This window comes from Prinia subflava, chromosome Z (genome assembly GCF_021018805.1).
Source record: "Prinia subflava isolate CZ2003 ecotype Zambia chromosome Z, Cam_Psub_1.2, whole genome shotgun sequence".
Lineage (NCBI taxonomy): Eukaryota > Metazoa > Chordata > Aves > Passeriformes > Cisticolidae > Prinia > Prinia subflava.
The window spans coordinates 57,297,682-57,325,542 of NC_086283.1; the positions used below are offsets into that span (position 1 = coordinate 57,297,682).

Below are 27,861 nucleotides of genomic sequence, written 5' to 3' on the forward strand. Positions count from 1 at the left end.
CCAGAGTTCAGAGGACAAAAGAAGTTTTAAACCTCAGTTCTGTGCACAGTTGGGATCAAAGCAATGTGGCAAGACAGCCCCATCACTGGAGTGCTGCAGGAGGGCATGGAGAAGGCAGAGCACTGCAGGCAATGCACAGCCCAGCTGCACAGCACTCTGCCATGAGACAGGGCACTGTTAAGGGCTCATGGATAATGGCCAGGGGGTGGCCAAACACAAGGGGTGGCATCGGGGCATCTGCTGCAGGCAACCTCAACAAGAGGTGAAGCAACTCTTAGGAAACTGGAGAAAGCTTCAAGATGGCATGTGTTTCAAGAGACATTCCCCGCTAGCAGTAGCTTCTGGAAGGGCCCTGTGATGGGGCACAAAAAATCCACTGGGAGTGGAGCCAAATGGGCAGTATTTCCACTGAGGTGCACCACAGGCATGACACACAGGGCAGGGGGGTGGTGGAGGACAGGGTCAGTGACAGCCCAGCAATCACCCAGCAGGTTAGCAGAAACAAAAGAGATGAAGATTGAGACAGAAGAACTGGGAACAGGCACAGGCATGGCATGGCACAGACCATACAGGGACTTTGGACCTCAAAAGGTGTGACAGGGGAGGGCCCAGGTGAAGCTTCTCCCAGCTCCTTCTCACACTCACCTTAGCTGTTTCCCTGCAGCTTGATTCCAGACACCATTGCACCAACCCAGAGCTTGCCTCAAGCACAGGCAGCCATAACCCAAGAAAGACAAGTTTGATGTTCATCACTGTGTTTTGAACACAGTGAAAATGAAGTGGAGAAATGTGAGCAAATGTTTGCCATGAAAAAACTTGTTCTGCTTCCCTGGATAACCAGATGTCACAATGACAGGAGGTAGAGGTGTGTCAGAGGGAGCTGCTGGAAGGCAGAGGCTGGATGTAGAAAGAACAAGAGAGAGTAGTAGGAAGGTTAAAAGCAATCTTGACTCTCATTTGTCTGTGCCCTTGTCCTAACTTTCCTCAGAGAGAAGGAGAAGGACCATTCCTAAGGCTGATATCCAGGGTCACCTCTTTCCCCAGACTTTCCCAGTGTCACCAGGGAGATGCTACAGATTTCTGACACACCTGCAAGTTTAATGCAGGCATCTTCTGAAGGGGCACTCCAGTCTTGAAGTTTTGTACTTCAAATGCAAAAGTCACTGTGGGCTCAGAGGCCACAAATATTTATGACTCCAGAGGTAGTTGATGGGTATGGGTTCAGCGGAATAAATGCAAACCCAGTAAGAACTGTCTTTGTTTCTTACATGCCACACCAGAGGAAATCAGGACATCTTGTTACCACCATGTAAGAGGTTGGGAAGTATGCACCCCTTCATCCAGAACCAGCTCTTGTTTTTGGAAGTAGAGTTTTGTTCAGCTGTTCTGCTGTTGTCTTTCTAGGGCAAAAAGAAACAAAAGAAAGGACTGTACAATCTGTGTCTGTCAAACAAACTGGATCCCTCTTCTGGCTAGAATTACAAACCTGTACATGGCAAGAAGGCTAGCAAATCTGGTAACAAAAAAACCTCCTTATTCCTTCTCAGAGCAGTAGAGGGAGAGATCAACCTAGAATTCAGCATGGTCAGTCTTTCTTACACTTGATTAGCCTGCACAAATTCTTGCCATTAATCTCCCACAGTGATGTTCACAAAGCCTCCACCCAGTTCGGAGAAAAAGATTCTAGAAGGTGATTAAAAAATGGAGAGGCCAAAAGGAGGTTGCTCTGAACTAGCCTGTGGGACCCAACAGTTTACCCTGTAAAAAGAATGAACTGTGAGAGGACTGACAATTAAACCACAGTACACGTCTAGTCTCTGGAGACTGGAGACTCAGCTTTCTACTGTGTATAGCAGTGGATGAACACATTACCTCTTCTGAAACACAGGCTGCTGACCACTTGAAATACCAGAATGTGGGTCACAATCTTTCCTTCCCTCACACTCCACCAAATTAAAATGAAGGATAATAAAACACTATAAACTGAGATAAATATGTCTTATTTCTTTGGATTTTATCTATCAAATAAAGATAATCTATCATCAAGATGGTCAGGATCTAACAGATACCACCGTGAAACAAAGAAAAAAATGTCCAGTTGTGCATTTCCTGAGGTCTTTAAACAACATGGCTTGAGACTTTTGGCCAAGGGGACAGCAGAACATCACAAAACAAAAAATAACAACAATAACAACAAAAAGTAGTTAGTCTTTCATGTTTCTTTATCATCCTGGGAGGTGAAACAGAGATTTGTGGCAACAGATGGGCATTCAGCAGTTCCCTTTGAAAATGTTTGGGAGGCTATGTCCAGCTTTCAGTCCGGATCCAGGGAAGCCTGTAAGTCCAGTGTTAATGTCACTTCCCTGAAGAGCTTAATTTGTGGAGCCTAGTCATCATTTGCACTGCAGATCACTGGGGAAAGTGTTTAAGGTATGTTCAACAGATGCTGTGTGTCACACTAGCAAAACACTAGTGGTGAGAAAACTCAGTGGGAATATTTTGCTTAATCAAAACTAAATATATTCTCATAGAAACAATGGCTGATACTAATGACCAATACTCTATTATTCATGGCCACAAAACTCATCTTTCCTTTGACAGATTTAAAAGTGACTAAAAATTCACCAGCTATTTGTTGAGGAAATTTCTGGTAAGAAAACCTTTCCAAGGTAAGTAAATTTCGCAGCTGAATTTCTTGGCATAAATGCTATTCACATCCTTCTCCATTGCCACTATTTGGCTACCCCTTTACAAAACAGCCAGTATTCGACAGAAATTTTAATATAGCCTGGTGCAATGAACAATTCCATGGAAATTAACACAGGTGACAATCTGCCTTTCCAGCAATGTGAAGAACCCTGGATTAGTAATTCCATTTGTCTGTGTCATCATACATGGCCATGCGTATGAATGAGTGTCACTCATCTGAATGGCTCCACAGTTACTGCCATCTTGCAGATCCTGTGAAAGTTAACACCTCCACAGACTGAGGCTGAAAGAGCCTGGGAAGAAACCTGCAACAGTCTAAACATCAGGCAAAGGTGTGCCCTTGGTAAGTGATGACTAAAATCACCAAATTTTATTCTTTGTCAGATTATGTAATCTGAGGTTTTGTGTGTTAAAACAGGAAGGCTGCCTACTTCTCCTTGGGTCTATTGAAGACTTCAGCACCAATGGACCCTGTATTATCCCTACCCTTTTAATCATATAATTTCATGTTTATACATTATACAAATACTATCATCAGAATACAAATATATCATCAGAAAGGCAAGAAGTCAGATCGAAGCCAACCCTATTTCTAGGGAGTGGAGATACTCATGTGCTCTGCTTATTTTTAGCAAAAGATGGTGGGTAAATCTGAGCCAGCACGTTTTTCATTCAATCTGTCCCTGGACACCAACAGATGGTGTTTCCTCGTGCCAGCCACTAATGTACATTACACTGGTACTCAGTGTCAGGACACAAAACCTGCCAAGTCCCTGCTTAAATCTGCTGATACCAGGAAATTTGATAATAAACAGCTAGCCAGGGACACAGTCCCAAATTTTCAGTCTACCTCCAAAGCAGCACAGAAGCTGTACCTGTGCAATGGTGTCGGCTGCTCTGCACCTTGTGGCTATCAGTATAGCAAAGGAAGGACCTGGACTGGGGAAAAAGGGGTCTTGAGATGAAGCAGGTATGTTTCTAAAGATGGAGGTACAGCCATCTGCTTCAGGCTAACTAGTGTGTGCTTAAATCTGGGCTTTGAGAATCCTGACAGCCAGGGTCTTAATGTTCAAACATTTGAACAAATGATAATTAATAAAAATCATTCTAAATACAAATATATGCATATCTATGTGCATATACTACCTGGCAGAATGATTTTACTGTTTGGCATTTCTTAGTGCCCCTTGAGCACTGAACATACTAAATTTAGTCTTACAGGTCTACTTCCCATGGCTATTAATCCTAAATTATAAGGTCACCTGCAAAAGAAAATTCCACAGAACTCCTCTGAGGAGCTCACTCTGTTTTACAGGTCCGTTGTGTTTAGTCTTTGAATACAAGCATCCAAAATTCTTCAGCTGTAAAATTCTTGTTCCTTTCCACCAGGTGCCTCAGTGCCCAGGCTTCTTTCTTAGACTGCTCAAAGCTTGGTATCCACATCTTTTGGAGAGAAATCCAGCCAGGGTTTGAGGATGAGAACCAGAATGCCTCCGGTTTGGGGCAGCTCAGATGATTAACCTGAGCCTCCCACCTCTGCGGCAGCCATCCCTGCCAATGAAGAAAAATAAAAGGGGTTATTCAGTGACCCAGGCAAAAAGAGAAGAAAAGTGCTACACCATCAGTAAACTGTCAAATCACATCAGTTACACTTTTCTTCCCACTGCAGGCTCTACCCCTGTCCCTGTGGAAGGCCTCTTCCAAGTGTCTGGGACAAGATCAGTCATGCTGACGAGTCACACTGACTCTCAGATAATGTTTGGCTGCAAATGAGCAGCACCAGCAGACACAAAATGAAATTAGAAGGCAAGGAGTTATATTTTCATCATTATATTCTGTTTTCATCTTAAATATGCTCACACTGAGATTCTTTTTCTAAGGGGAAAAAAAAAAGCTAGGAATCTGGCCAGAAGAGTAAACTGGTCTTCATCATTTTATTGACTAGAGAGCCACAAAAGCACGGGGAAGGAATATCTGTATCTATCTATTCTCCACCTTTCCATGGCTCCATTCCTAACTCAAAGAGAGGACATATGTCTGTATTTGCACTGGTCTCAAACAGCAAAGTCTGGTTAAGTGTAATGCTTGCCAGTTTGTAAGTCTTATCACTTCAGCTCACCTTAATAATTTCAAAAGTTTTCTCCATCTCCCTTCTACTGACAGACCATTTAATGTATTACTCAGAGGGTGATCAGCTAAAATATGGTTTCTCACAAATAACAACCTAGCTTAAAAATTGTTTCAGTGTTTAGTCACCAAATGTGGCCACAGACAATGGCATGTTGTGACTACAGGTTTGAAAGTACCCATATATAGAGAGAACCTGACAGTCACAGAGTGCTTAAGACAGATCAGAAGACAGGGATTTCCAGTTCCCTCTTCGAAACAGGCGTAATCATATGGAATTGCCTAGGGCAAAATTGAGTATAGTCTTAAAACACCTCCAAGGACAGAGATTCCACAGCCTTTCTGGACAACCTCTTTCCAAATGATCCAGGTCATCTGAAGAAGGTCAGCACGTTAGGCTACTTTCTGCAACTTGAGAAAAATCTCCTCCCTGAACAACTCAAGCCTTTGGCTGAAAATGACCACCAGTTCAGTGGTCAATGTCATGTGCTCACACACAGCACTGCAGCACTATGAGGAATACCTGTTCTGGTTGTGCACTTGCACCTTTTGCCAGCATCTGTTTACATGAGGATGCACACTCCAACGGCACTGGAATACTGTGGCTATCAGCTAGCTGGAAACCCGGTATCCAAACTTCCTGAGACAAACCTGACCCTAGTGCCATTTTAAAGCCTCTCTGAGACACAAACACAAATTCACACATACCTTTTCTTTCCGTCTGATGTTTTCCCACACTCTGTTACAAACCATGCACTCAAAGGTGTCAATGTAATTGTCCTGGGTGATATCTTGCACTCCCCACTTGCGCTCCTTCATTGCTCTAAGCAGTCTTGGGTTGGAAATATCCCCTTTTAGTTTCCATTGTAGGTAGGACTCATATTCTTCATCATTTGTATCCAGTGTTTTGATATAGTGGGCCAGATCCCGAGGGTGTGAAAAACTGGATACCAGGATTGCACTCTTGTTACTAGGAAGCCAGTCTACAATGCTGGGAGACCCAAAGTACACTGGCACCACTCCCAACTTCAGTGGCCGCCAGAGCTTTTCAGTGATATAATCTTCACATATAGCATTTTCAAAAGCAAGAATGAACTTGTACTGTGCCAGTATTTTTAAAAAGTTTCCATCATCCATGGCAGCTGGATTTCTGAGATGCTGAGGAAGGTCTCTATTATGCAAACATTCCCCATAAGAGTCTACTTCAATGTGGCACATCAGTTCACGCACGTAGCTGTCCCGGTCAGAAGGGGGGTTGCAGTCAGACTGCACGTACACAAGTGGTGCCAGCCTTTTCCTCAGGCTGTTTTTCATCTGCAGTGGGATCATGAACCTCAATGACTTCAGGACCTCTACACTCTCAAGGTACTGAGTGGTCAGTGGCAGGTGAGAGTGGCGGCTAAATGTTGCAGTGTGGTTGAATAAGGTGATGGCTGCCTCGTGGAAGAGTTTGTAGTTGTTTTTTGGTGACTCTTCATGAAAAAGGGCCCAGTCATGATATTCTTTACGAGGGAGAGGTAAACTGTATATACTGAAGTCAGTACCTAGACAAAAGCAAACGATGTTCATCCTGCTCTTATCTGTCATGTGACACTAACCAGAATGACACAGAAGTCTGATTTCTAATTTAGTATCAGCGCTACAACCATCACATTTCTAACACTATAAGGCAGTTATTTCAAAGAATGCAATTAATGCAAAGGCACAAGAGCATAACGACAGATAAAACTGAATTTCACAGCATAAGAATCTAGAGAAGTGGGATCAGTAGTCGGTATTAGATGTGGTTTCCTTTCATCTTGTATTAGTTTAAAGGCCTCTCAATTCAAAGGACCACTAGGAATTTCATATTTTAATGCACTGAAATGAGACTAGTAAGAAGTTTAATAATCCCCTGGTTCTCTAAATAGAGGAACAGATGGTATTTCCTCTGTGATGTGAGGAAAATGGTTATTGAAGAACTCAATTTGGTTCTAGTAATAAAACAAGTAAAAGGATGATGAAATCCTGGACAGGATTAAGGAGAAAAAAAGAATTACTTCAAGTCTTGAAAAGACATTGTACTGTAGAGACTTAGGAAGCTAAACGATTAACTTTTCAAAGAGAAAATTAAGAGGTGATGTATCACAGCTGCCTACCAGATACATAAAGAAGTAGCTTCTGACAGAAGCTCCTCAAAGTAATGCCAATAGAAGAAGAAGTATCATGTCTAACCTCTAAAAATAGTCAGCTGCAGAAACTGGGAAAACTGTGGTAGAAACCTTAGGACAAACATAGAATACTTTTCTCAACAGCTGGTCTGTGCAAAACTAAGCTGAAAGTATCATTTCATTAAAGCAACCCTTGCTCTCCCTTCACTGCTACTGCACTACACTCGTATGACCAGCCTTACTGCAGATCAAATGCAAACTTGCCCCATTTCGGTCAAGGTACTTCCTCACTGTCTTAGAACCCTGTTTTCTACTTAAGTAAAGACACTGAACATACAAAACTTTTAGCCAGTATTGTCAAGCATGAGAGGTTCAAAAACTGAAACTAACATTGAAGAGCTGGTTGAGAAAACATAACAAATTTTTAATCTTCAGATAAACTACCATCTGTGGCAACCTAACCTTTGTGTAGCAAGCTCCATGGTTGATTGCATCTAGGACAATTGGGAATATAATGTCTTACACAAGTTGTGCTCAAGCCAACTAAGGAGAATGCCAGTAAGCAGCAGATTCTGTGGAGGCAGGGTAATGCTTTCTCCATGCCAGCTTCCCTCTTCCACCCTAAGACAGAGATGCACAGTCACAAGAAGCAGGGTCAAACAGTGGCCATATCTCTACAGGGGGCTGTGGACTGCAAACAACCGCAAAGCACCCCAAGTCTTATCAGGAACTCTCCATCAGAACTGCATGTGCCTCATACTATTGCATCAGACACAAAACTTCCCACCCTGGGAAGGGATCTAGGTGTTCCCATGCCAATTTAAATGTATATGAGCCAGCACAGTCTTTGTTTTACAGGCCCCTACCCTCAACAAATCAAGACTGCAACCATCATTCCTATCATGGACATCCAAATTGCAATGATCAAGAATCATCACTGGATCCATCAGAGGTCGTATTTTTCCCCTTCACTATCTACTTCCTTTCAGTTATCACTTCCTCCTCTTTCTCTCTTTCTTTTCCTTACATATTTTCTTCATGAGATTTTTATACTCTTATAGGAAAGAAACAGAAGAGCCACATACCTCCTTCCCACTGCAATTAAACTGTTTTGAAATAAACCCGCCTGATATGCACACACCAGCCATTCAGAGTTGTTTCACTCTTAATTCACCCAAGGGACCTATTAACAGGAACCTCAGTTACCATCCCTCAGAGGAGGGTCATAACACAATCTCACTCACACCAACAACTTCTCACTCTCCATTCTACCCCTGACCTCAAACCACTGATGGTAAAAAGAAGAGGGTGCTAGAAGAAGTCTTACACAGAATACCGATCTAAAAGCTAAGATAAATAAAGAAGATTTCTAAAAAATGCTCAGTGGTCCTTGCAGCTGGATGAGCCTGCCAAAGTGACTCCAAGCATGACCTTATAAAACTAATATGAGACTTCATTACTGCAGCAGAGATAGAAGTTAGCTGTCAGTAATACAAAAATCTCCTACAGAGCAAGATCCTTCAGGAGCATCAGATAGAGCTTTTTAAGGCCACTAAACATCGACCTTCTGTCTTCTACTCAAGTCCTAAGTCCTCACCACTAAAAGGATGAAAGGCTATGCCACTCAATGAAAAATGCTATTTGCTTCTGGTTTTGATGTGTTATCTTGTTTTTGACGTGTTATTTTGTGACAGAAGAAGGTGACAAAAACTGAAAGTTAATCAAATTCTCATGGAGAAATTCATAAAGTCTATCTGGCTTCTAAAACACTTTGTTCTAAGTGATGCCAAGAAGAGAAGTAACAGTGCATGCCTACAATAATGAAATGCTGTGCATCAAAATCACAGCACTGCAGCTCGGTCTTTTACAAGGTGCTCCCTCTTTCAGATAGTATTGCAGGGAAAAGGTGATGGAAACACAGACAAGAATGAGAGAAAGACAAAAAGGCAACATGTAGAACTTACCAAACTAGGAGACAGTTAAGGCAGGCAAAGAGAAACTTGAAGAAAAACGCACTATAAAATCACAGTATCTCAGAATAATTTAGGTTGGAAAAGATCTCCAAGATCAGCAAGTCCGACCTTTGACCAATCACCACTGTCAACTAGACCATGGCACCTAATGCCATGACCAGTTGTTTCTTGAACAACATCAGGGATGGTGACTCCACCATCACCCTGGGCAATCCACTCCAATGTTCAACAACCCTTTCCACGAAAAAATTTTTCCTGATGTCCAATCTGAACCTTCCCAGGTCCAGCTTGAGGCTGTGTCCTCTCATCCTGTCACTGGTTGCCTGGGAGAAGATGCCAACCCTCACCTGGCTAGAGCCTCTTGACACGGAGCTGTGGAGAGTGATAAGGTCATCCTGAGCCTCCTTTTCTCCCAGCTAAACAACCCCAGCTGCCTTAGCTGCTCCTCATTGAACTTTCTGTCCAGACCCTGCCCCAGCTTTGATGCCCTTCTCTGGACGTGCTTCAGTACCTCAGAGTCTTTCCTGAAATAAGGGGCCCAAAACTGGACACAATACAGATCAGAGTGCATCACAATGACTGCATTCAGTACAACACTTAATCAATCCTGATCCAGCAAGAAGACAAAAGGATTAAAGGGAAGATAACATCAGCATGCCCCCTACTCCAGGAGATGAAGGAAATAAGGAAGCATATGATGGAACAAAAAAAAGCACCAAAAGACTAGAGTTATGAGAAATTTCACTTCCTAACTATTAATTTGGAACTCTTAGATATGCAGAAGAGAAAGATATATGCTGCTAGGAGAAGTTACACATTTTAGAAGACATCTTCCCTTCAGAAGTTATATTCCAAGTCATACTCAGTGCTCCAGTACAGAACAGCTAGACATCCTCTATTAAGAATAACATCCCTGAGGCTCTGACAGATCCTCCTCACGCTGACTCAGTCACGTTGGCAGCTCATGCTAAATACTACACTATGAATTATGTGACACTGAAAAGGTGGAGTTGGGAACCTCTCCCAAAAGTAGAGATGAAGTCTAGCAAGGGGATGCCACATCTCATTCTGAAACATAAGACGAGGCGACACTTGACAAAGTTATCACCCACAGTTAAGGGCTCCCCAGGCTAGGACAGTGAGCTGCGACAAGCCGCAGAAAAACTGGTGTTCCCAACAAAGCAGTTGTGCTGGAAAACATCTACACCCTCCATTTTTCCTCAGTACTTTTCTTAATCTTTGGATCATTCTTTTCTTGACTAGTTTACTGACCAAGTACTAGGGAAATTATTGCATTTTCTTTGGAAGGTGAAACTGTGCTCTGATCCAGCTTTAGCATGAAAATTCAGATATTCAAGTTTTCACTCAGCAAGCTCTTCAGAGGGAAAAGCTGTAAAAGTAAAATATACCTTTTCTGCAGACTCACAGCTTACTGAATCATGTCAGGGGGGAGAGAGGGAGAGAAAAAGAAAACGAGAGAAAAAGTCTATCTCTCTCTGTTTTGACATTGTGAGATCATTTACTGTGGCTTAAAAATAAGTAACAATTTTGCATATATTGACACTTGTCTTTACGAAGTTCGTAGCCAGCATCACTAGAAAAAGAAAAGAAAAATGCTACAGGGAAAACCATGCCCAATATAAACTGTCTTTTAAAAATATACTGAAGAGTAAACCATGTCCAGAATCCTGCCAAAAATGAAAAGTAACAACACTTCTAATGCTGAAAAAGACAAGTTAAATTACTACCAGAGACCAAAATCACCAGACTTTACAGCCCTCCTGTGATGCAATCCAGCTTTCTTTGTCTTTAATTGGGTCAGCTTCTCACTCCTCTGCTGTTATTCCTTTGCTTTCATGCTTAACCACTATACTATCTGACAAAGCTGACCTACTTGGAGATCTAAAAAGATTAATGATGAGAAGTTTTTGTTTCACTGCTAACAATCAAGTTTAAGGCCCTTCTTTCCTATATTTCCTGTTCATCTGTACTCAGATTGAGTGAAAGAAATTCAGCACCCTGATTTATTTTGTTTTATTTCCAGACAAAAGATCTGAACATACCAGTGAAAAGCATTTGAATTTACTTTTCCACCTCAAACTCAGGTTTCCTTTCAAAAAAACCTGTGTGGGGGAAAACAAAAAAGTTGAAGTAAAGTCTACTTTTAAATGATGCATCTTTTATGTTTTGTAGACTCACTTTACAGTGTATGTAATGAGAAGTCTCTGGCAGAGCCAGAACAGCACAGAAGGTTGCACTAGCTGCTGCTCTCTGTACGGAATCAATAGGTTTCTTTCACTACTTTCCATTTAGAGTCTGCTAGCAATTTCTTGGCACATGAAAACACTTCAGGGGAGTTGCAGTGTTACCAGAGAGTGCATTATTTTTAGACAAAAGACTTGCACAACTGCAACAAAGGCCTTGCAGAACCTCTGCTAGGGATGTCAAGCCAGAAGACTGGAAAAAGTTGGCTTGATTTCAGACTGTCTTTAAATGCCTTGGTAATGACATGAAATTGTCTTTTCTGCCATGAACAGGAGTACCTGTGATCGGAAAGCAGCATGAGACAAGCCATCAGTCATACCACAGACGTGCATGGTCACTCTTCAGAGTTCTTCTACAGAGCAGTTGTAATGGTATTCAGCACCAGGCAGAGTTTAGCCCAATGAGCTGCATAAATTTCCTGTCCCAAGTCATTGCCACTTAGAATATTTAAACTCTATAAGGGAAGAACTAAGCTGGAGGAAAAGTTACTTCCTTAAAAACGAATAGATTCTTACCATAGAACAGAAATGCTCTTGTCATCTGATTGTGCTGGTAGGTCTTGTTGATAGTAAAGAAGCATACATCCTCTCCACACTGACTGAATCTCCCTGTCTCTCCAGTCAGCGGAGACCACCAGAGCAGGACAGGATAGTGAGTTACATCAGACTCTGTCTTGAAGCTGCTGTGAAGTTCCTGATTCTTAAACTGAAAAGCATGTCTCTCCACAGGTTTTAATGGGCTGCTGTGTAAACTGGAGATTACTGATACCTTATTCTCTGAGTTGCCCAGTTCGGTGATAACCTTCAGGGAAATAAACATACGGATCACAACGCGTCACTGCCATTAGCCAGGACATCTGCTTACAAACCAGAATTTAAGTATCGAGCACTAGTTGGTATGTTAAGTTCTGTCAATCAAATTGGATGCATTTCACTGACTGCAGACATCAAGTCATCTGATGTCAGAACAGCAAAAGCTTTAATTTGAAACTGTAAGGAGAAGCCAGGAAATGCATTTCTGTACTGAGATATGGCCACATCACAGGTGACTTAGAACACAACTTCTGCTTTCTCCCTAGAAAACACAGGACAGAAAACAGCCCTTCATTGGCACAGTTTTCTCTAAAAATTAGCTGGTAAAAAATCCATGAAGTTTTCATGTCTCTATGGGTCCAGCCTTGCCCCCTAGTCTAATGAGTTCAAACATGTGAAAAAAGGAGGTAATGCTGGAGACAGGCAACGCAGCATGGCATAGTATGTTGCAACATTCCTGAGAAACTCCTCCAGGAGCCAAGGATGTATACAAGAAAATCATTCTCTGGGTTATGTCACTTCCAGAGTCAGCTATCACCACAAGGCCAGCGCTGCTCACAGAGTAATTCCTGGTGAAGCACAGACTAGTATGGCAAAAGTCTGTCGCCTCTCTCATCTGACAGAATTGTGTCCTGCTTTGACAGCAATCCCATACATACCCCGCCCACTTGGCCCTTTACCTGGAGTGTCAGCACAAGGAAAAAGGCAGCTGCAAAGCAGAAGCAAGATGCCCAAAGTATCTTCCTCCTCATCCTGATCATACTGCACTACCAGGCCACCAGAGCAGTTACATCTAGGCATTAGGAAGGCCAGTTTGTCCAAAGTCTTCACTCTTTGCTGCTGGGCTTTCCCACTTTATCCATAGTGCTCTTCATGGTGACTGCTTCTGAAAAGAGTAGAGCATCAACACAGAGAGCTCCTTCAAAGCTCAGTGGCTAGTTTCATGTCCACCCAGAGCCTTCTGTAGAGCCAGAGCCACAAATTCAGCCAGGTATCTAGAAAGCAGCCTGCACAAGACAGCAGTCTTGTTCACAAAGCCCCAGGCACCTACTCTCCCTGTGGTCATCCTAGACATCCTCTCATCCTTGTAGCCAATGTAAGGAATGCTGATGGTGCTGGCACAGTACAGTGTGAGGAGGGCTGCTGCTTTCTTGAGTTTCAGATGTCAAGCTGTGTGCTTTTCAACAGACTCATAAATACGGAAGCAATGAAAGATTTTCCTTCCCTGGGCAATCTCTGAAAATGCTCCCAGAAAAGGCACACAACTGCCTGGCCTTGGACTTATTATTCCTCAGTCTTCTGGGACTTCTCTCCACAAGCATAAAAAATGCAAATGGAATATGCTCTATGTCCAATGCATAGAGAAAGTAACCACACAATACACACACAAACTCTGTCCACACTTAAATCCAGTTAAATTTAATAAGTTCCCCTTTCTGAGTAATCTGCACCTGTGTTGGTCTGTCCCTCTTCAAATAACTTTCCCTTCCCCACTCCTTTTCTTAGCTTTTAGAGAACCCTACTGTTTTCTTGCATGATGGATGTTCTCAACTCCTGGCAACAGAAGAAGCTGTAAAATTCCATCCACGTCTTGCCAAAAAAAAAAAAAAAAAAAAAAAAAGATGGTAGAAAGATAGGACTGTAGCGACTGTAGCACTTCACAACAGAGAAGTTTGAAAATGTGGGTGTTCTGAAAGCTCAGAAAGCAGAAGCACATGCACAAAATGTTTAACAAATTGCTATTTTAGAGCTCCTCTCTTTCAGAGATATGACTATGAAATTTATGCTGGTTTTCCTGACAGCTCTCCCCCCATCTTAATCCCAACCACAAAGTTCTAAAGCCCTGACAAAGAGTGATGGGTCCCAAACCTACTGCCTGCTGTAGAACTATCACAGTGGTGCTGACAGCTAGAAGAAAAAAATTATCCTTTCTCTCCTCCCACTGACACATGAGTTCATCCCTTTCCCTCGAACACCAGAAAGGCCTCCTTAGCAAAAGCTGACATGAAACCCTGCTGTGCAATTCTGCTCTGTACAGGCCAGCTGCTTTTGAAGGTCTGTGTGGGTGTGAAAGTGCATGGCTGCCAGTTAAGCGCTTCTCTGATCAGGCAGGATTTTCTGTAAAGCCTCTGCACATTCTGTGCCTCCTGCAGTATAGCCAAAAAGGAGCACCAGGAGGGGAAGGGGATGAATTCTGCCCACTGGTGTGTTGGCACACCTCGAGCTGGACAGTATTTTTAACACCTTATCTTACCACGCCAGTGCATGGCAAAAAGTAAGATTCTGATGATCTACTGAATACCACCCTAACCCCTGCCCTGGTAAAAGAGCAGTAGTAATAATCACATTTTTAGGTTCTAGAGGGAGAATTGCCCACAGCATGGGTGTGTTGCACCTATTGACCCAGGGTATCACACAGAACCATGGATTCATTTTTGGATATGCGGTGCCCAACATGCAATACTGCCCGGTAGGTACTTGGACTGGGCCAGGCAAGGCTCTGTCCCATCCCAACTTCACTGGCAAGGATGACCTTGCAACGCTTCCCCACCTCTGTCAGGGTGAGCAGAGGCCCTGAGGACTTGAGGGAAGAAGGACAAACCACTACCCCAGGCTGCCCTGCGGGAGAAGCACCTCCCTGCAAATGCTTCCAAACTTCCTGCCAGCTCTTGCTGCCGCCTGTCCTTCGAGCTCTGTGTCGCCGCAATTCTCTGGGCTCAGCATCCCAGCGGGGTTTTTTCCTGTTCCCCGAAACGCCGCCCCTTCTCTTCCCGAAGCTCTGCGCATCCCGCAGCCCCGGCCCTGCTCCCGCCGTGGGTCGGGCATCCTCCGGCCGGGCGCCCGCCGCCGTACTCACCCCGACAAACTCGCTCCCTCCTCACCGCCGCCGTCCCCCTCTGGCCGGTGTGAGGGGGTTTGGGGTGTTTTGCTGCTTTTTTTTAACTTTCCGTTGGTGCACCCCTTGGAGCGGGGGGCGGTGCGGAGCGCGCCTCCCTCCGCCCCGCCGCGGGGCGGGGGCAGGCCTCGGGCGCCCGCGGCCCCGCCGGGCCTGCACGGGCAGCGCCGAATCGCCGTGAGAGCGCCATCGCTTGCACCGCGCCCGGCCGCTCCTCTGCGACCCCTCACTGCAAGACCTCACCCAGTTCCCAAAAATAAATCCGCCCCTGACACTGATTCCTACAGCTGTTTGCATAATAGCGCGCCTTGCGGTTTTATGGTGGGGTGTTTTTTTGTGGTTTTTTTTTTTTTTTTACAACAGTGCTAGTGCTATCCTGACGGAGACTTTACATAGACTGCATGAGGCCAGCGTGCAGTTAGAAATGCGTCACGGGAGCTGGTGGGAAGCCCCGAGGAGCTGGGAGAGCCGGGCCGCGCTCGCCGAGGGGACGCATCCCTCGTCCCTCTGGCGCGGAGCTGCGGCGGGCATCCCTAAGATCGTGCCGTGCCTCCAGGCTTGCCAAGGCATCCCTTCGGGGCCGTGTGTACCGACCAGGGAACGGTCCTGTGTGCCCGCTGGGGGCTTCCTGAAGCTGGGAAATGCTTTGTGCACCTCTTGTTCTTTGTAGATGTTTACTCCAGAAGCCTGTTTCTGTTAGCTCAGAGCAGAGACCGTATTTACCCACCTGGTACCGACTTAGGAACAACCCATTCTTGTGTATGTCATTCGTATATCGCACACATACACATTTGTATCAACACAGAAATACCCAATACCTACATGCTTCCCCACAGGTACTTATATTTATACACCAACACTTGAAAGCGAGGTATCTGCTGTTTCTAACCCAGACACGGCAGGCAGGGGTGGTTGCAAGGTGCTGATTACCTGAGGCAGTGGAGGAAGAATTCCAGATGAGGCAGAGGGGACACCTGCACCTCAGCTGAAATGAATGACTGATAAAAACTGCAGAAATGTTATGCACACAGCTCATTGCCTTACTCTGGATGTGTAATGCTGGCAGGCTTCCTGAGAGGGTCAGAAGTGTACCCAGCAGGCAAGCTGAATCCAGCCCTCTGCAGCAGGGTCCATGACCCTCGCCACGTTGGCTCTGTCCCCTTTCCACTACAGCTATTCTTACCTGTAGACCCTTTGGAGCAACACCCACCTCTTACTGCACATACTGCCCCAGAGAGCACCGATTTCTCTCTGAACTACCAGTCTCCTCCTAAGATGAAAACTAGCAACTGACACTACAATGCTGCGACAGACAGATTTACTGGATTTATGCTCCAGTCTTTGTTAAGTGATTAATCCCAGCTCTTGTCCTATTTGTTGCTTCTTCACAAAGGTTTTAGCTGCTGGAGTAATATTTTTAACTAGAAACTTTCAGGCAGCGTTTTAATATTATCTTTGAAGTGTGTTTACAGATACTGGACCTGGAACATGAAGGATTTTCACTCACTTTAAGTCATGAGGGATGCAGCAAGAATCTGAGTATTATTTTGCAAAGCACATTCATGTGAAAGCAGAATCCTGCTTTTGCAGATCTAATTCAGAGTGCCTAGAGGCTGCAAGGACTGAAGTTAGCACGGCACAATGAGTGTGTAGTTTGTGTAGTTCAGTAAATTAAACTGAGTGGTTGGAAATGGATCAGAGACCTGGTATGGCTTATGGAAGGAATTCCTGTGAACCCATTGGGTTTGTATCTAGTCCATAATCTTAAACTTAGTTATATTCCTTTCACATTTCCTCAGTTGGTAGACTACTAAATTGTTCTCATGAGGAAAAAAACTTATTTGTAAAATTAAGTTCGGCTTCCTTCAACAAGTTTGACTTTTCTCAGTTACTGTCCCTCAAACCTTTAGAAGCAATCTACAGACACAATAACTCACAACTGCAGACTGAAAATGCAGAAGTGAGTCCTGAGGGCAGTCCTGAGGGATAGCTGTATGATCTGCTGTCCATCCCATGCCATAAGGAAGCTGTTCATGGATGAGTTCAAGCCAGTGGCTGACATCAGAAAGGCTCACTTTTGTTTCTTGTCCTGTTATGCCACTCTGAGGAAATAAGCGCTTATTGCAGGATCTGGCTTGTCTGTAATCCATGTTAAATAGCTAGTAAGGATGATACCAGCATAAGAAATGGAAAGACCAGATAATCACACAGGAATTCTGGATAAAAATGATCCATTGTTGTTCAAATAGCAAAGCTAATAAACCATATTTCTTAAAGATTTGCATCTCATGGTGCCCCCGTCCATGGAGAACTATTAGTATTTAATAAATTCGCAATGCAATTTGTATTTCCATGGGTCTCAAACAGCAGCTTTTCTTTCTGCTCCATCTCTTACAAACAGGATTTACTTCGTTTGTGGTTTCTCTCATTCATATGTACACATTTCCTCTGATCTCTTTCTAATACACTTTTTTTTAAAATGCCTTTGTTCTTCCTCTCTTTTTTATTTAATTATTTAATTCATTTAATTATTCTGCATTTTTGAACATTTTTCTTTCACTTAGGTCCTGTTGCATATCCTCTCTGTCTCTAGATATGCCCATTTCCTTTTTGTTGTATTTATAGTCCTGTTATTCAAAGTAGCCTTTCAGTAGATTTCTCTGTTTTTTATGCTCCATTACATTAGTATAGTCTATAATGCTGCAACACCCAGAAGCATTGACCTCACTATGCACTCCAAAGAGTCATTGTATGAATATCCTGGCAGGAACAAATGAAGTTCTCAGAATAAAATAGGGCAGAGGAAAAGGCAGGGAGACAAGGAAAGCACAGAGTTCAAGTGACTTCCCAAAGAAGACAAAGCTGCTCAGTGACACAAGAACCACCTGTGGGCCTGATTCTTCCTTGTCCTGGATCTTGTGTCTCAATTTGCAGAGGTGTATTTATACTCCCTTATTGTTGCTGTGGCACCATTCTTCTTTCCATAAAATCACCGTAAAACATGTGACACACACAACAGCCCTTTCAACTTGAGCAGCTCAAAATTAAAGACTTTAACCATTTCCACCACATACGGAATGACTTCTCACTTCCCTGAGAATACAGTACCTCCCTGAGTACATGACCTTTTCTGAGTATGGAACACCTCCCCGAGATGCAGATGTATGCACAGCCCTTGCTAGTGCACATGCTCTGCCCATCTTTAAATCCTCTCCATGCTAATCTATCTCAAAATGCCCGAGATTACAAACCCGTACACTGTATCAGCTGTTCTCTCCAGAAACTGTGGTCAGTTCAGCTACTTTGTCCTGCTGACCAACACCACATCAGGGGATCACTGAATCATTTAGGTTGGAAAAGACCTCTGAGATCGTCGAGTCTAGCCTATGACAGAACACCATCCTGCCAGCCAGACCACTGCGCAGTCTACCCTGGGTAGTCCATTTCGATGTCTAATCACATTTTCTGGGAAGAAATCCTCCTCTCTCATGGACATCACTCCTGGTGCAGTTTGAGACTGTGTCCTGTACTGTTTGCCTGGGAGACGAGGCCAATTCCCAGGCAGCTACACCCTCTTTTCAGGTAGTTCAAGAGTGATAAGGTCACCCCTGAGCCTCCTTTTCTCCAGGCAAACCAACCCCAGCTCCTGCTAGGTCTGCTGCCTTCTCCAGTTTCACCCACTGGTGAGAAGTGGCTGTTTCAAAACCTTCTCCAGTTTCACCTTTTGCAGTGGCCAGATTCCTCTGCCTGGTCCTGTCAGATCGCCTGACCCGGAGGTGGCGCCCCGCGCTCTCCCTCTCCTGTGTGAACACTCCGTGAGGAAACCCGGCGGGAGCTCGCTTCCCCGGCGGGTGCGAGGCCGGCACCTTCCCGCCGTGCGCGCCCTCCGCTCCAGGGGCGGCGCTGTCGAGCCGCGCCGCCGCTCCGCCTCCGCCTTTGTGGTGCAGCGGGGCCCCGGAAGCGGCGGCGGAACGATGGCGGCCGATGGGAGGGTGGCGGCGGCGACGGCGGTGGAGCAGCAACCGGAGGGGGACGCGGAGGGCGGCAGCAGCGAGCCGCAGGGCGGCTTCGGGCAGCTGCTGGAGGAGGAGGATGATGGGGAAGATGCCGGCTACGTGCTGTACAGGTACGGCCGCGGCGGCGCGGTCCCCCAGGGCCAGGCCGGGCCCTCGCATTGCCGCAAGTCACGGGGTGGGAGGCGCGGAGTGTCGGGGCTGGGGCCGGAGGAGTGGGGAGCTTTTTGGAGGCGCAGGAACACCTTTCACTAGGACCTAGTTGCTCAAGGCCTTATACAACATGGCCTTGATCACTGCCAGAGTTGATGCATATACAGCTTCTCTGGAGAACCTGTTCCAGTGTCTCACCACCCTTGCAGTCAATTTCTTCCCAATATCTAACCTAAATTTTTCCTCTCTCAGTTCGTACCCATTACTCATTGTCCCATCATGACAGTTTCTGACGGAAAATCGCTCTCCAGCTTTCCTGTATAGGCCCCCTGTAGATATTGGAAGGCTGTTCTGAGGTCTCCACAAAACCTCCTCTTCTCCAGGCTGGACAGCCTCAACTTTGTCTTTGTAAAGGTGGTCAAGTCCTATTTTCCACGTCGTGGTCCTGCTCTGTACTTGCTCCCATAGTTCCATGTCCTTATGTTGTAGACACCTTTACCTATTTATATGCTGGTCTGTGTTACAGACAATAATGTAGGTAAGATAGTATGGACTGTTCAGAGCAAGGATGTGTTACTGGACACAGATTTGTGTGTGTCATGGTTTGAGTAGCATTTTGTGCTTTTTAGAAGCATTGAAAATGCAAAAACATGTGTTTACAGGGACAGGAAGGAATGGGCTGATATTGAACCTGTTCCTCAAAATGATGGGCCAAATCCTGTTGTTCAGATCATCTACAGTGAAAAATGTGAGTCTTGAATATATTCTGCCCTTAAACATTGTTGAAACAAGACTTTATGTTTTGGATAACACTTTCTGGAGTGATGCTATGAAGAAATTAATTTAATTAATTGTGTTACGGTGCTTGTGTGCGGTGTTTCCACCAAGCATCTCTGAAGCTGAATCTTCACCTAAGATGTTAATAGCCAAGGTTCTTCTTTAAAATCCAATGGCTTAAGAGGTAATATAGCAGACAGTGTGGTTCATGTCAAAAGGCATTTCCAGCCCACAAGTGGAAGCAAAACATGAAGCTCTTGCAGCTGGTGAAGCAGTGTGAGTAAGCAGCAGAGACCTTATATGATTGTTTTGGCTATTATTCTGATGGTGTGTTTCTAACATACTTGTGCAGCTTTGTGGTGTGCTAATACCATGCACAGGTCTCAGCTGAAAATGCTATCAGATCAATAGCTATCTGTCGTTTTACAGAGGTGTATTTAGAGCACAAAAAATAGGAAGCAATTTCAAGAATTATTAACCTTACCCCCTATTCAGGCCATTGGCTAAGACGCTGTTCTCTATTTAGTCCGGGATGTCTATGATTATTTCCGAGCTGTTCTGCAGCGGGATGAGAGAAGCGAAAGAGCTTTCAAGTTAACAGCAGATGCCATTGAGTTAAATGCTGCAAACTACACAGTATGGTATGTAGTAATTTCGGGATTATTTCTGTGGTCATTTGACTGCCTAGCTTTTAAGTTTTTAATGTTTTGTTAGTTGAATCAGAGCATGCCTGATTCAATAGTTGAGGAGGAGTAGTGTAGCTTTCCTGTGAGCTTCCAAAGAAAGCCTTTGCTCAGTATTTCCCATGCCTCATTTTGCTTCAGTGGTTTTCATTCATTTTGCTTTAAGGATGTTATCATCAAGGTCAGCGTTAGCCACAAAAAGGACTTTTGTGTTTAAAATTAGATCACTTACCTGATAATGTGTCCATGGCAAAATGCTGAAGATGCCCTCAGTTGACTTCCAGCGGAGGCATAAAAACATGACAGCAAATAATTTGTGTACTTACTAAATTGTGCATTTTAAAAGATCTGTCAGGTTATTGTTCTGTTAGGTAATAAAGAGTGAATTTCTGATATTCAGAGTAGGGCTTTTTAACTCACAAATGCTAGGAAGTATCTCTTGTAGGTCTTCATTCCACTAATTTCCATAAAATCAGGAAGTTTACATTGTTTCAAGCACAGAAGTCTTAGTTTCTGTGACAGAAAACTAGCATGAGAACAGGTTTGTTTTGACATGGTTGTTACAATCTTAGATAATGTGCTCTTGCAGCCACTCATGTTCTAGTTCTCCACTGTTCGATAATTGAATGCCCTTAAACAGAACTAGATATGTCGTGGTTAAGGATTTTGCATTAATTTTAGCTTTTTGCACTGTCTTTAGCTCAGTATCATTTACAAGAGCTGTGAACAAAGGTGATTCTATGTTCATCTCTGTGAATTTTATGAAAGTCCGTTTGCAGTGTTCAAATGCTTGACTTTTATACAGGCATTTCCGGAGAGTCCTCCTGCAGTCTCTGGGAAAGGATCTCCATGAGGAACTTAAGTACATTACAGCTATCATTGAAGATCAACCAAAGAACTACCAAGTCTGGTAAAATCATGCTTTCTTTTCTGCTGTGAATGTTTTTGTAGATAATATTTGGTTTGTAAATTGTCCAGTTATAGTGGAGGAGTTAAATGGAGTTGCATCATGTCAAAGTTCCTCTCAGATATTTGTTCTAAGCCTAGGATTATGACGAGCAGGTCTTGTTTTCTTGTTAATTTCAATTATTAGACTGCCAAAATAAATCTGACAGGTTGAAAAAAAAAAAGGCTTGTGAAAAGGCAACCAAGAAGACAAATAGAAATTAGTATTTTTTCTTTTATTGTGTTTTGGAGTTTGCCTGCCTGTTGTTCAAAAATGAATAGGAATAGGCAAAAAAGCAGTATTGTTATTGCTATAAAACTTTACTCTACTGAAGGCTTTGACCATGAGTGTGGAAGTATGTTGTTTCATGTGAGCCTTACTTGTCTAAAATGGGATGATTTGCCATTGTCTACGTGTGATTAGAATTTTTTAGAATATAAATATGCATTGTGCATTTCTCAGAGCCAAGTGGAATGTTCTGGTATGCTTAATCTGAAATATTTAACTAGTGGGGTTTTTTCCTAAGTGGTGCACTTGCTATAAGCTGCTTTTATACAGACCACACACTCACAAAAAAAATTTAGACTTTGTTCCTCTCATCATTAGGCATCACAGACGGGTGCTGGTTGAGTGGCTGCAGGATCCATCTCGAGAGCTTGAGTTCATAGCTGACATTCTTAACCAAGATGCCAAAAATTACCATGCCTGGCAACACAGACAATGGGTTATTCAGGTATTTTATCCACAGAACTCTTGATTCTTTAAATAACCTGCATTTTAAATGTGTGGCGGAGGTTAGCTATAAACTTGCCTTTTAGGAAATGAGCTCAAAAAATTGGATTGTTGTCTACTTACTTTGTAGGTTTGTTTGGATTGTTGTGTATGTGAATTTAATGATGAGCTAATACCATTGTGTACTGCTGAATAGTGTAGCATGTTCCTAGTTCACTTGTACTTATTTTTCTTTGAACTTTCTGTTGATTTCTTCAAAAAAGGCTCTACTTTTTTTGATGTTCAGGCAACTCAGGAACAAGAAGGTATTTTAAAAAATAAAAACTTCTGATTGTGATACTCTCTCTTCCTTCCCTTTCTGTAGGAGTTCAAATTATGGGACAATGAACTGGACTACGTAGACCAGCTTTTGAGAGAAGATGTGAGAAATAATTCTGTTTGGAACCAACGGCACTTTGTCATTTTCAACACCACTGGCTACGATGACCCAGCAGTCCTAGACAGAGAAGTCCGGTTAGTAATGCTCTTTAGGCTCACATTAAACAGTCTCCATTACATGAAAGCAAAGGAATACTTTCACAGTCCCGGTGGGTTTTGTTTCCTGATTTTTATTCACTTCTGGGACTAACACTCATGCTTAGTAGATCAAGTATTAGACTGAAGCAAGCTCTGCTTACCCTGGGCAAGCTACTATCATGAATCTGTTTTTCTGACCTGATGTTTATTGTGCAAATAAAACTGTGGGGTTTATGGTGAAGTAGTTATAGTAGGACAAGCTGCAGAATATCTGTGACACTGTTGTGCTGTTCATTCTACTCCTAGAAAGTTTGGAAAGAGAGGCACTCTTCAGTTCTGGTGCCTGGAGCACCTCCCCCATCTTTCTTCTTCACTGGCCTTAGTATCTGTAGTGCTGTTCCTCTCATGTGTTTTCACTCTGCTCTTCTCTGACCACAAATAAAACTGTGCAACCACCTTTGCTTTTCTCTCTTAAATATGATACAATAGGCATTACCATCATTTGTAATATGCTCAGCCTTGACCCAAGGCACGTCCATTTTGGAGCCACCAGGGACTGGCTTTGATGGACATGGAAGAAGCTTCTGGCAACTTCTCACAGAAGCCACCCCTGTAGCCAACCCCTGCTAGCAAAAAACAGGCCATGCAAACCCAATACAGTAACATGGATGTGGATTGTAGGAGGAGGATTTGCCTTTTGTGAGGGATTTGATGCAGCTGGAAGAAGAAAGCTTTCAGGAGTATGTGATTGGCTCAAAGAAACCTACCTTTGTGAGATGGCTAGTTTTCAGGAAAAAGGGTTTTGTACTCACAGTTACTAGGTTGAATGTTTGTAACTGAAGACAAACCGGGCTTCTAGACGTATTTTACTACTCATGGTGATAAGAGAAGCTTCTTCATGTGGCTTTTACAGCTGATTAGGGTTGATGGTTATGAGAAGGCATTTGTCAAAAGTGAAGAAGCAATTAAAGTACTGTGATTTTCTTCTTTCAGAAGAAAGACTGAATTTCTGAATAAGTCCTTTGGTACATAATTCATAGAGGATCCCAGCCCTCACCATCTTCCATGGCTGTCTTTGCAACCTTCAAGAAGTTTTACTCCTCTTCCAGCTTATAACCTTCCTGTAGATCCGTGCATCTGAACCATTTCCATGTCTTAGACTTAAGAACAAGGCTGGCTAAGACTGAGACTTCCCAGATGTCATTATAGAACTGCTTGTTGGTTTATAGGCTTGGTCATTGTCTTAGTGACTGCAGAATGTTAAAAAAGAATTATAGTTGTGGGTATGTTTTTTTAGTACTTCTGATAGAACTTTTTATCAGTATCTGCAGCCTCTGAAAATCATCAGAATGCTTGTTTATGCTGGGAAAAGCCAAAAGATAAATCTGTTTTGTGTAGATGAAATGTGGCTTTGTGGCTGTATTGGAGGTGCCTTTTGTTGCTTTGCTTTTACAGCAGTTACCTTACTGCTGCTTTCACAGAAATGCTGCAGAAGGCTGTGTGAGCTGAAAGCTCAAGCTCTGCCTTTCTGTGGGTTTGCTTGAGTGCAGCCTCATGAAAAAAGTTCTGCAAATAGTTACAGAACATACCACTTGCACTCATATTAACAGAGCTAAGTTACTCTGGCTGTTTTCAGCCCCTTGCCCTTTCTGAGCATCACATTACAAGTTACTCCTTTAGCATACCAGGAGAGTATATTATGTTGTTTCTCAGTGTTTTTGCTAATATTTTTGAGAACCAATTCATTATTGTATAAAGTCTAGAAAATTGAACACTTCAATCTTAAAACATAGTGTCTGCCTCTTTGAGACTTCTGGTGATTATATTATGAGCCATTTTTGATCTACCCAAGTGAGATGATCTGCAAAAAGAGTGAAGTATAGTTTAGAGAGATGCATTTAGAAGCTTCTGAGCACATTCAGGTAATTTCTAACTGCATTTTTACTGGTTGCATTCATGACCTATATGACCTATTACATTTTTCTTGCAGGTACACTCTTGAGATGATCACAGCAGTGCCACATAATGAAAGTGCTTGGAACTACTTAAAAGGGTGAGGTATATTTCTCCATGAGGCAAAGAGAGTATCTGTGGAAGGTGTCTGGTGCCTACTTCTTAATTGAAAAAGACTTGTTGCCTTTTGTTCTAGTGTAGTGTACTTAAGTAGGCAGGCGCATACAGTCACAAGGTTTTGTCATATTCTAACCTAATTTCTCTATAACTTTTCACTAAGCTTCTGACCCTGTAGTTCTTGTGGAAGGCCCACGGGTACTTCTCATGCTTTTAAAAACTTGACCTGTAATGTTACTGTGTTAAAAAGCATAGATAGGAAATAGCAAACATGCTTTCAGTCTTAATTTCTGTTTAGTTGAACAAAAACTATACCAGCTTACTACAACAGGAGGCTGTAATAGCACTGCGTGCTGCTTACTTTCTGACTTACTTGTATTAGCAGACTGATTTCAAAACTAATCTCCAAGTAAAGGAATCAGAACAAAAATGCAGTCATTCACGCCAGATTCCCCATTGTTGTGTGTCAGGCTTAACCTCTCTTCTAGGATTCTGCAGGATCGTGGTCTTTCTAAATACCCGAATCTGCTGGAGGAACTGTTGAATTTACAGCCCAGTCACAGTTCACCCTATCTGATTGCCTTTCTTGTGGACATATATGAAGATATGCTAGAAAACCAATGTGATAACAAGGAAGAAACACTGAACAAGGCATTGGAGGTATGTTTTGGGAGCCTGGTTTTTCTTCTCAGGGATGCTGTCTATTCCTGTCTGATTTTATAACTTGACAAAAGGAGATTGATTTTCATAAATAGAACAGGTTACTTGTTAATCATGAGAGGTCTGTGAAGAGTTTAACACACAAGTTAGACATTCACAAGAATCTCATTAATTTAAATATAAACAATAACTTTCCTGTTATAAAATTACTCCTAAATTTTCTTTACCTGGTTGTGAAGGAAGCGCTCTAATACTACCTGCAGAAGAAAGATGCTTGAACAATTGAGGAGTTTTCAGTGTTAACTTTGTGGCGTTAACTCACTCTCTTCTCTATAGGTTAATGAATTTTTCTCAGAATATCTGTGTCCAAACAACCGCAATTGAGCTCCTTTGGCCCTTCTTAGCTCTTTTTAAGAAAGTTGACAGAATTAGCTTATGGCCAGCAGGCACTGGGGTATCAGTAAGAAATGTCTGGCACCACTTCCTTCAGAGCATAAATTACTTCTGGCAATGTTGTGTATCTCCCAGAGGTTCATACTTGGCTGCTCCTTGGTGCAGTTTGTAGTGTAGTTTTTGCAAGAACACTTTGCATTCACTGTGGGACTGACTGTAACTTGATGTAATTATAGCTGCAGTTTTGCCTGGAGTCTTTGTGTTCCAACATTGTTCTTTCTCAGCACTTTTCCGTTGGTGTGTTCCAGGACCAGACTGTAAATACGTGCTGTTGTTATCTCCTAGATTCATGCCCTCTTTATACTATTTCACTGATTTTTACTTCTCTATTTAGGCATCAAAGCTCTTAATTTCTTACCTCCATTTCACTGAGTGAGGCAATGTCATCTGCATAATGAAAGGGAATTTCTAAAACATCTGTAGTGTTCATACTGTGTAAAATTTACACATCTTGTCCTGTAAGTAGTATTGACTTCTACTGTGCTGCTTACCCCAACCAAAATTTAAAGAAAACCAAACAAGCAGAAGTATCTGCACCAACTCTTAATGTAGCATGAGAGGAATTTACTGGCAATCCTCTTTGGAACAGTCTGCTGAGGAAAAAAACAAACAAAAGATCTCCTGTCAGTCCGTCAAGAGTACTGAAGATTTGAGAGCACGATGATCCTCCAGTGTTTGAAATTAAGTGGTTTACAGGCTGTTGGATGACTAAAAGACATTCAAGGTTCTCGGGAAGTATACTGTGCTCTACTACAGGATGCTTAAGGCTAGCATGGATGATGAGTGGTAGGCATGGAAATGAGTCAAAGGGAAACTCCCTACAACTGAAATATGGCTGGAGAGATTTTTGCGCAGTGTCAGATTGGTTGGCTACCAGCTGGGGTTGTCATCAGTTTGATCTCATTAAACAGTTACAAATCCCATGAATAAAACAAATGTTGCAGACAAACGTATTTCTAATACTGTCTGAAATATATGTTCTATGCATTTTATTAGATTCTGTAAGCTTTTTGGTTTAACGCTCCAGTCTCTCATTTTTCTTTCATAGTTGTGTGAAATTCTGGCTAAAGAAAAAGACACCATCCGAAAAGAATACTGGAGATACATTGGAAGGTCCCTTAAGAGCAAGCACAGTTCAGGCACTGAACAGACCAGCACACTGACGGATAAAGAGCAGTAACTGAAGATGGAAGAAAACAGTGTTAAGCTCTCAAGCTGTTCTAAAGCTGTACTAAGTAGAGTTATCAACAAATTTAAAGTCCATTTGTAGGTATTGCAATAAAAGAGGAATGCGGGCTACTGTATAGTCCTGAGTTGCTGCTGCTACTGGTGATAGCTCTAGGTGCAGTCAAGAAATATATTAAGACTTAATTATTGAAATGTACCAAGTAAAAGTTCTAGTTCCTATCTAAAAATACATAAAGCTATACCTATTATATTGGCACTGCTGAGTTAACGGTTGGCCTTGATCTTCAGAGGTTTCAACAGAAGTTACTCTATGATTCTGTGAAGCACTAAAACCGTTTTTCATGTCCTGGCTTACCCACTTGTGGTTCTTAACACTGTCTCATCAGATGCTGCAGTAGTGACTGCAGGTAACTTAGCTATAGGGGATATAAAGTAACCTGGTTATTGCAAATAGGCTCTGCAGCTGTCGCCTTATGTGGGAGCAGCTGTGTGACTCTGTCAGCCTATACTGTTGTATGCAACTAACACCAAGTGTAATTTTGTAATAAAAATAGATAACTTAGAGTATTTGTCTGGATTTTATTAATGTGTTTCTTCTGGTCCTTGTGAGTGCATAGTTTGTTCTTTTCAGATGCTAGTAGAGATAAAATATTCCCTTATGTAAGTACTGGATTCTGTTGCATTGAGACATCTTTTGTACTGGAGTATTCTTATCCCAGAAACTTTTAGTATATTGAT

General features: G+C 42.9%; 2 protein-coding genes across 3 annotated transcripts; one reads left to right on the top strand and one right to left on the bottom strand.

Annotated features, from left to right (window-relative positions):
• Window positions 1–1,984: 1,984 nt before the first annotated feature.
• Window positions 1,985–15,109, bottom strand: FUT10 (fucosyltransferase 10). 2 transcript variants are annotated; one of them, XM_063422088.1, is made up of 5 exons: window positions 14,894–15,109; window positions 12,717–12,919; window positions 11,740–12,025; window positions 5,545–6,380; window positions 1,985–4,260 (listed from the first exon to the last, which is right to left on the bottom strand). In XM_063422088.1, the coding sequence occupies exons 2-5, from the start codon at window positions 12,795–12,797 to the stop codon at window positions 4,036–4,038; spliced, it is 1,428 nt and encodes a 475-aa protein (XP_063278158.1). In that variant the 5' UTR covers window positions 12,798–12,919; window positions 14,894–15,109; the 3' UTR covers window positions 1,985–4,035. The 2 variants fall into 2 exon arrangements, with proteins under 2 accessions (XP_063278158.1, XP_063278157.1); XM_063422087.1 differs by having other exon boundaries at window positions 12,717–12,922.
• Window positions 15,110–18,865: 3,756 nt separating this feature from the next.
• Window positions 18,866–27,795, top strand: FNTA (farnesyltransferase, CAAX box, alpha). The gene is made up of 9 exons (XM_063422966.1): window positions 18,866–19,058; window positions 19,761–19,846; window positions 20,402–20,516; window positions 21,364–21,468; window positions 22,111–22,237; window positions 22,601–22,749; window positions 24,743–24,805; window positions 25,311–25,482; window positions 26,984–27,795. The coding sequence occupies exons 1-9, from the start codon at window positions 18,907–18,909 to the stop codon at window positions 27,113–27,115; spliced, it is 1,101 nt and encodes a 366-aa protein (XP_063279036.1). The 5' UTR covers window positions 18,866–18,906; the 3' UTR covers window positions 27,116–27,795.
• Window positions 27,796–27,861: the final 66 nt, after the last annotated feature.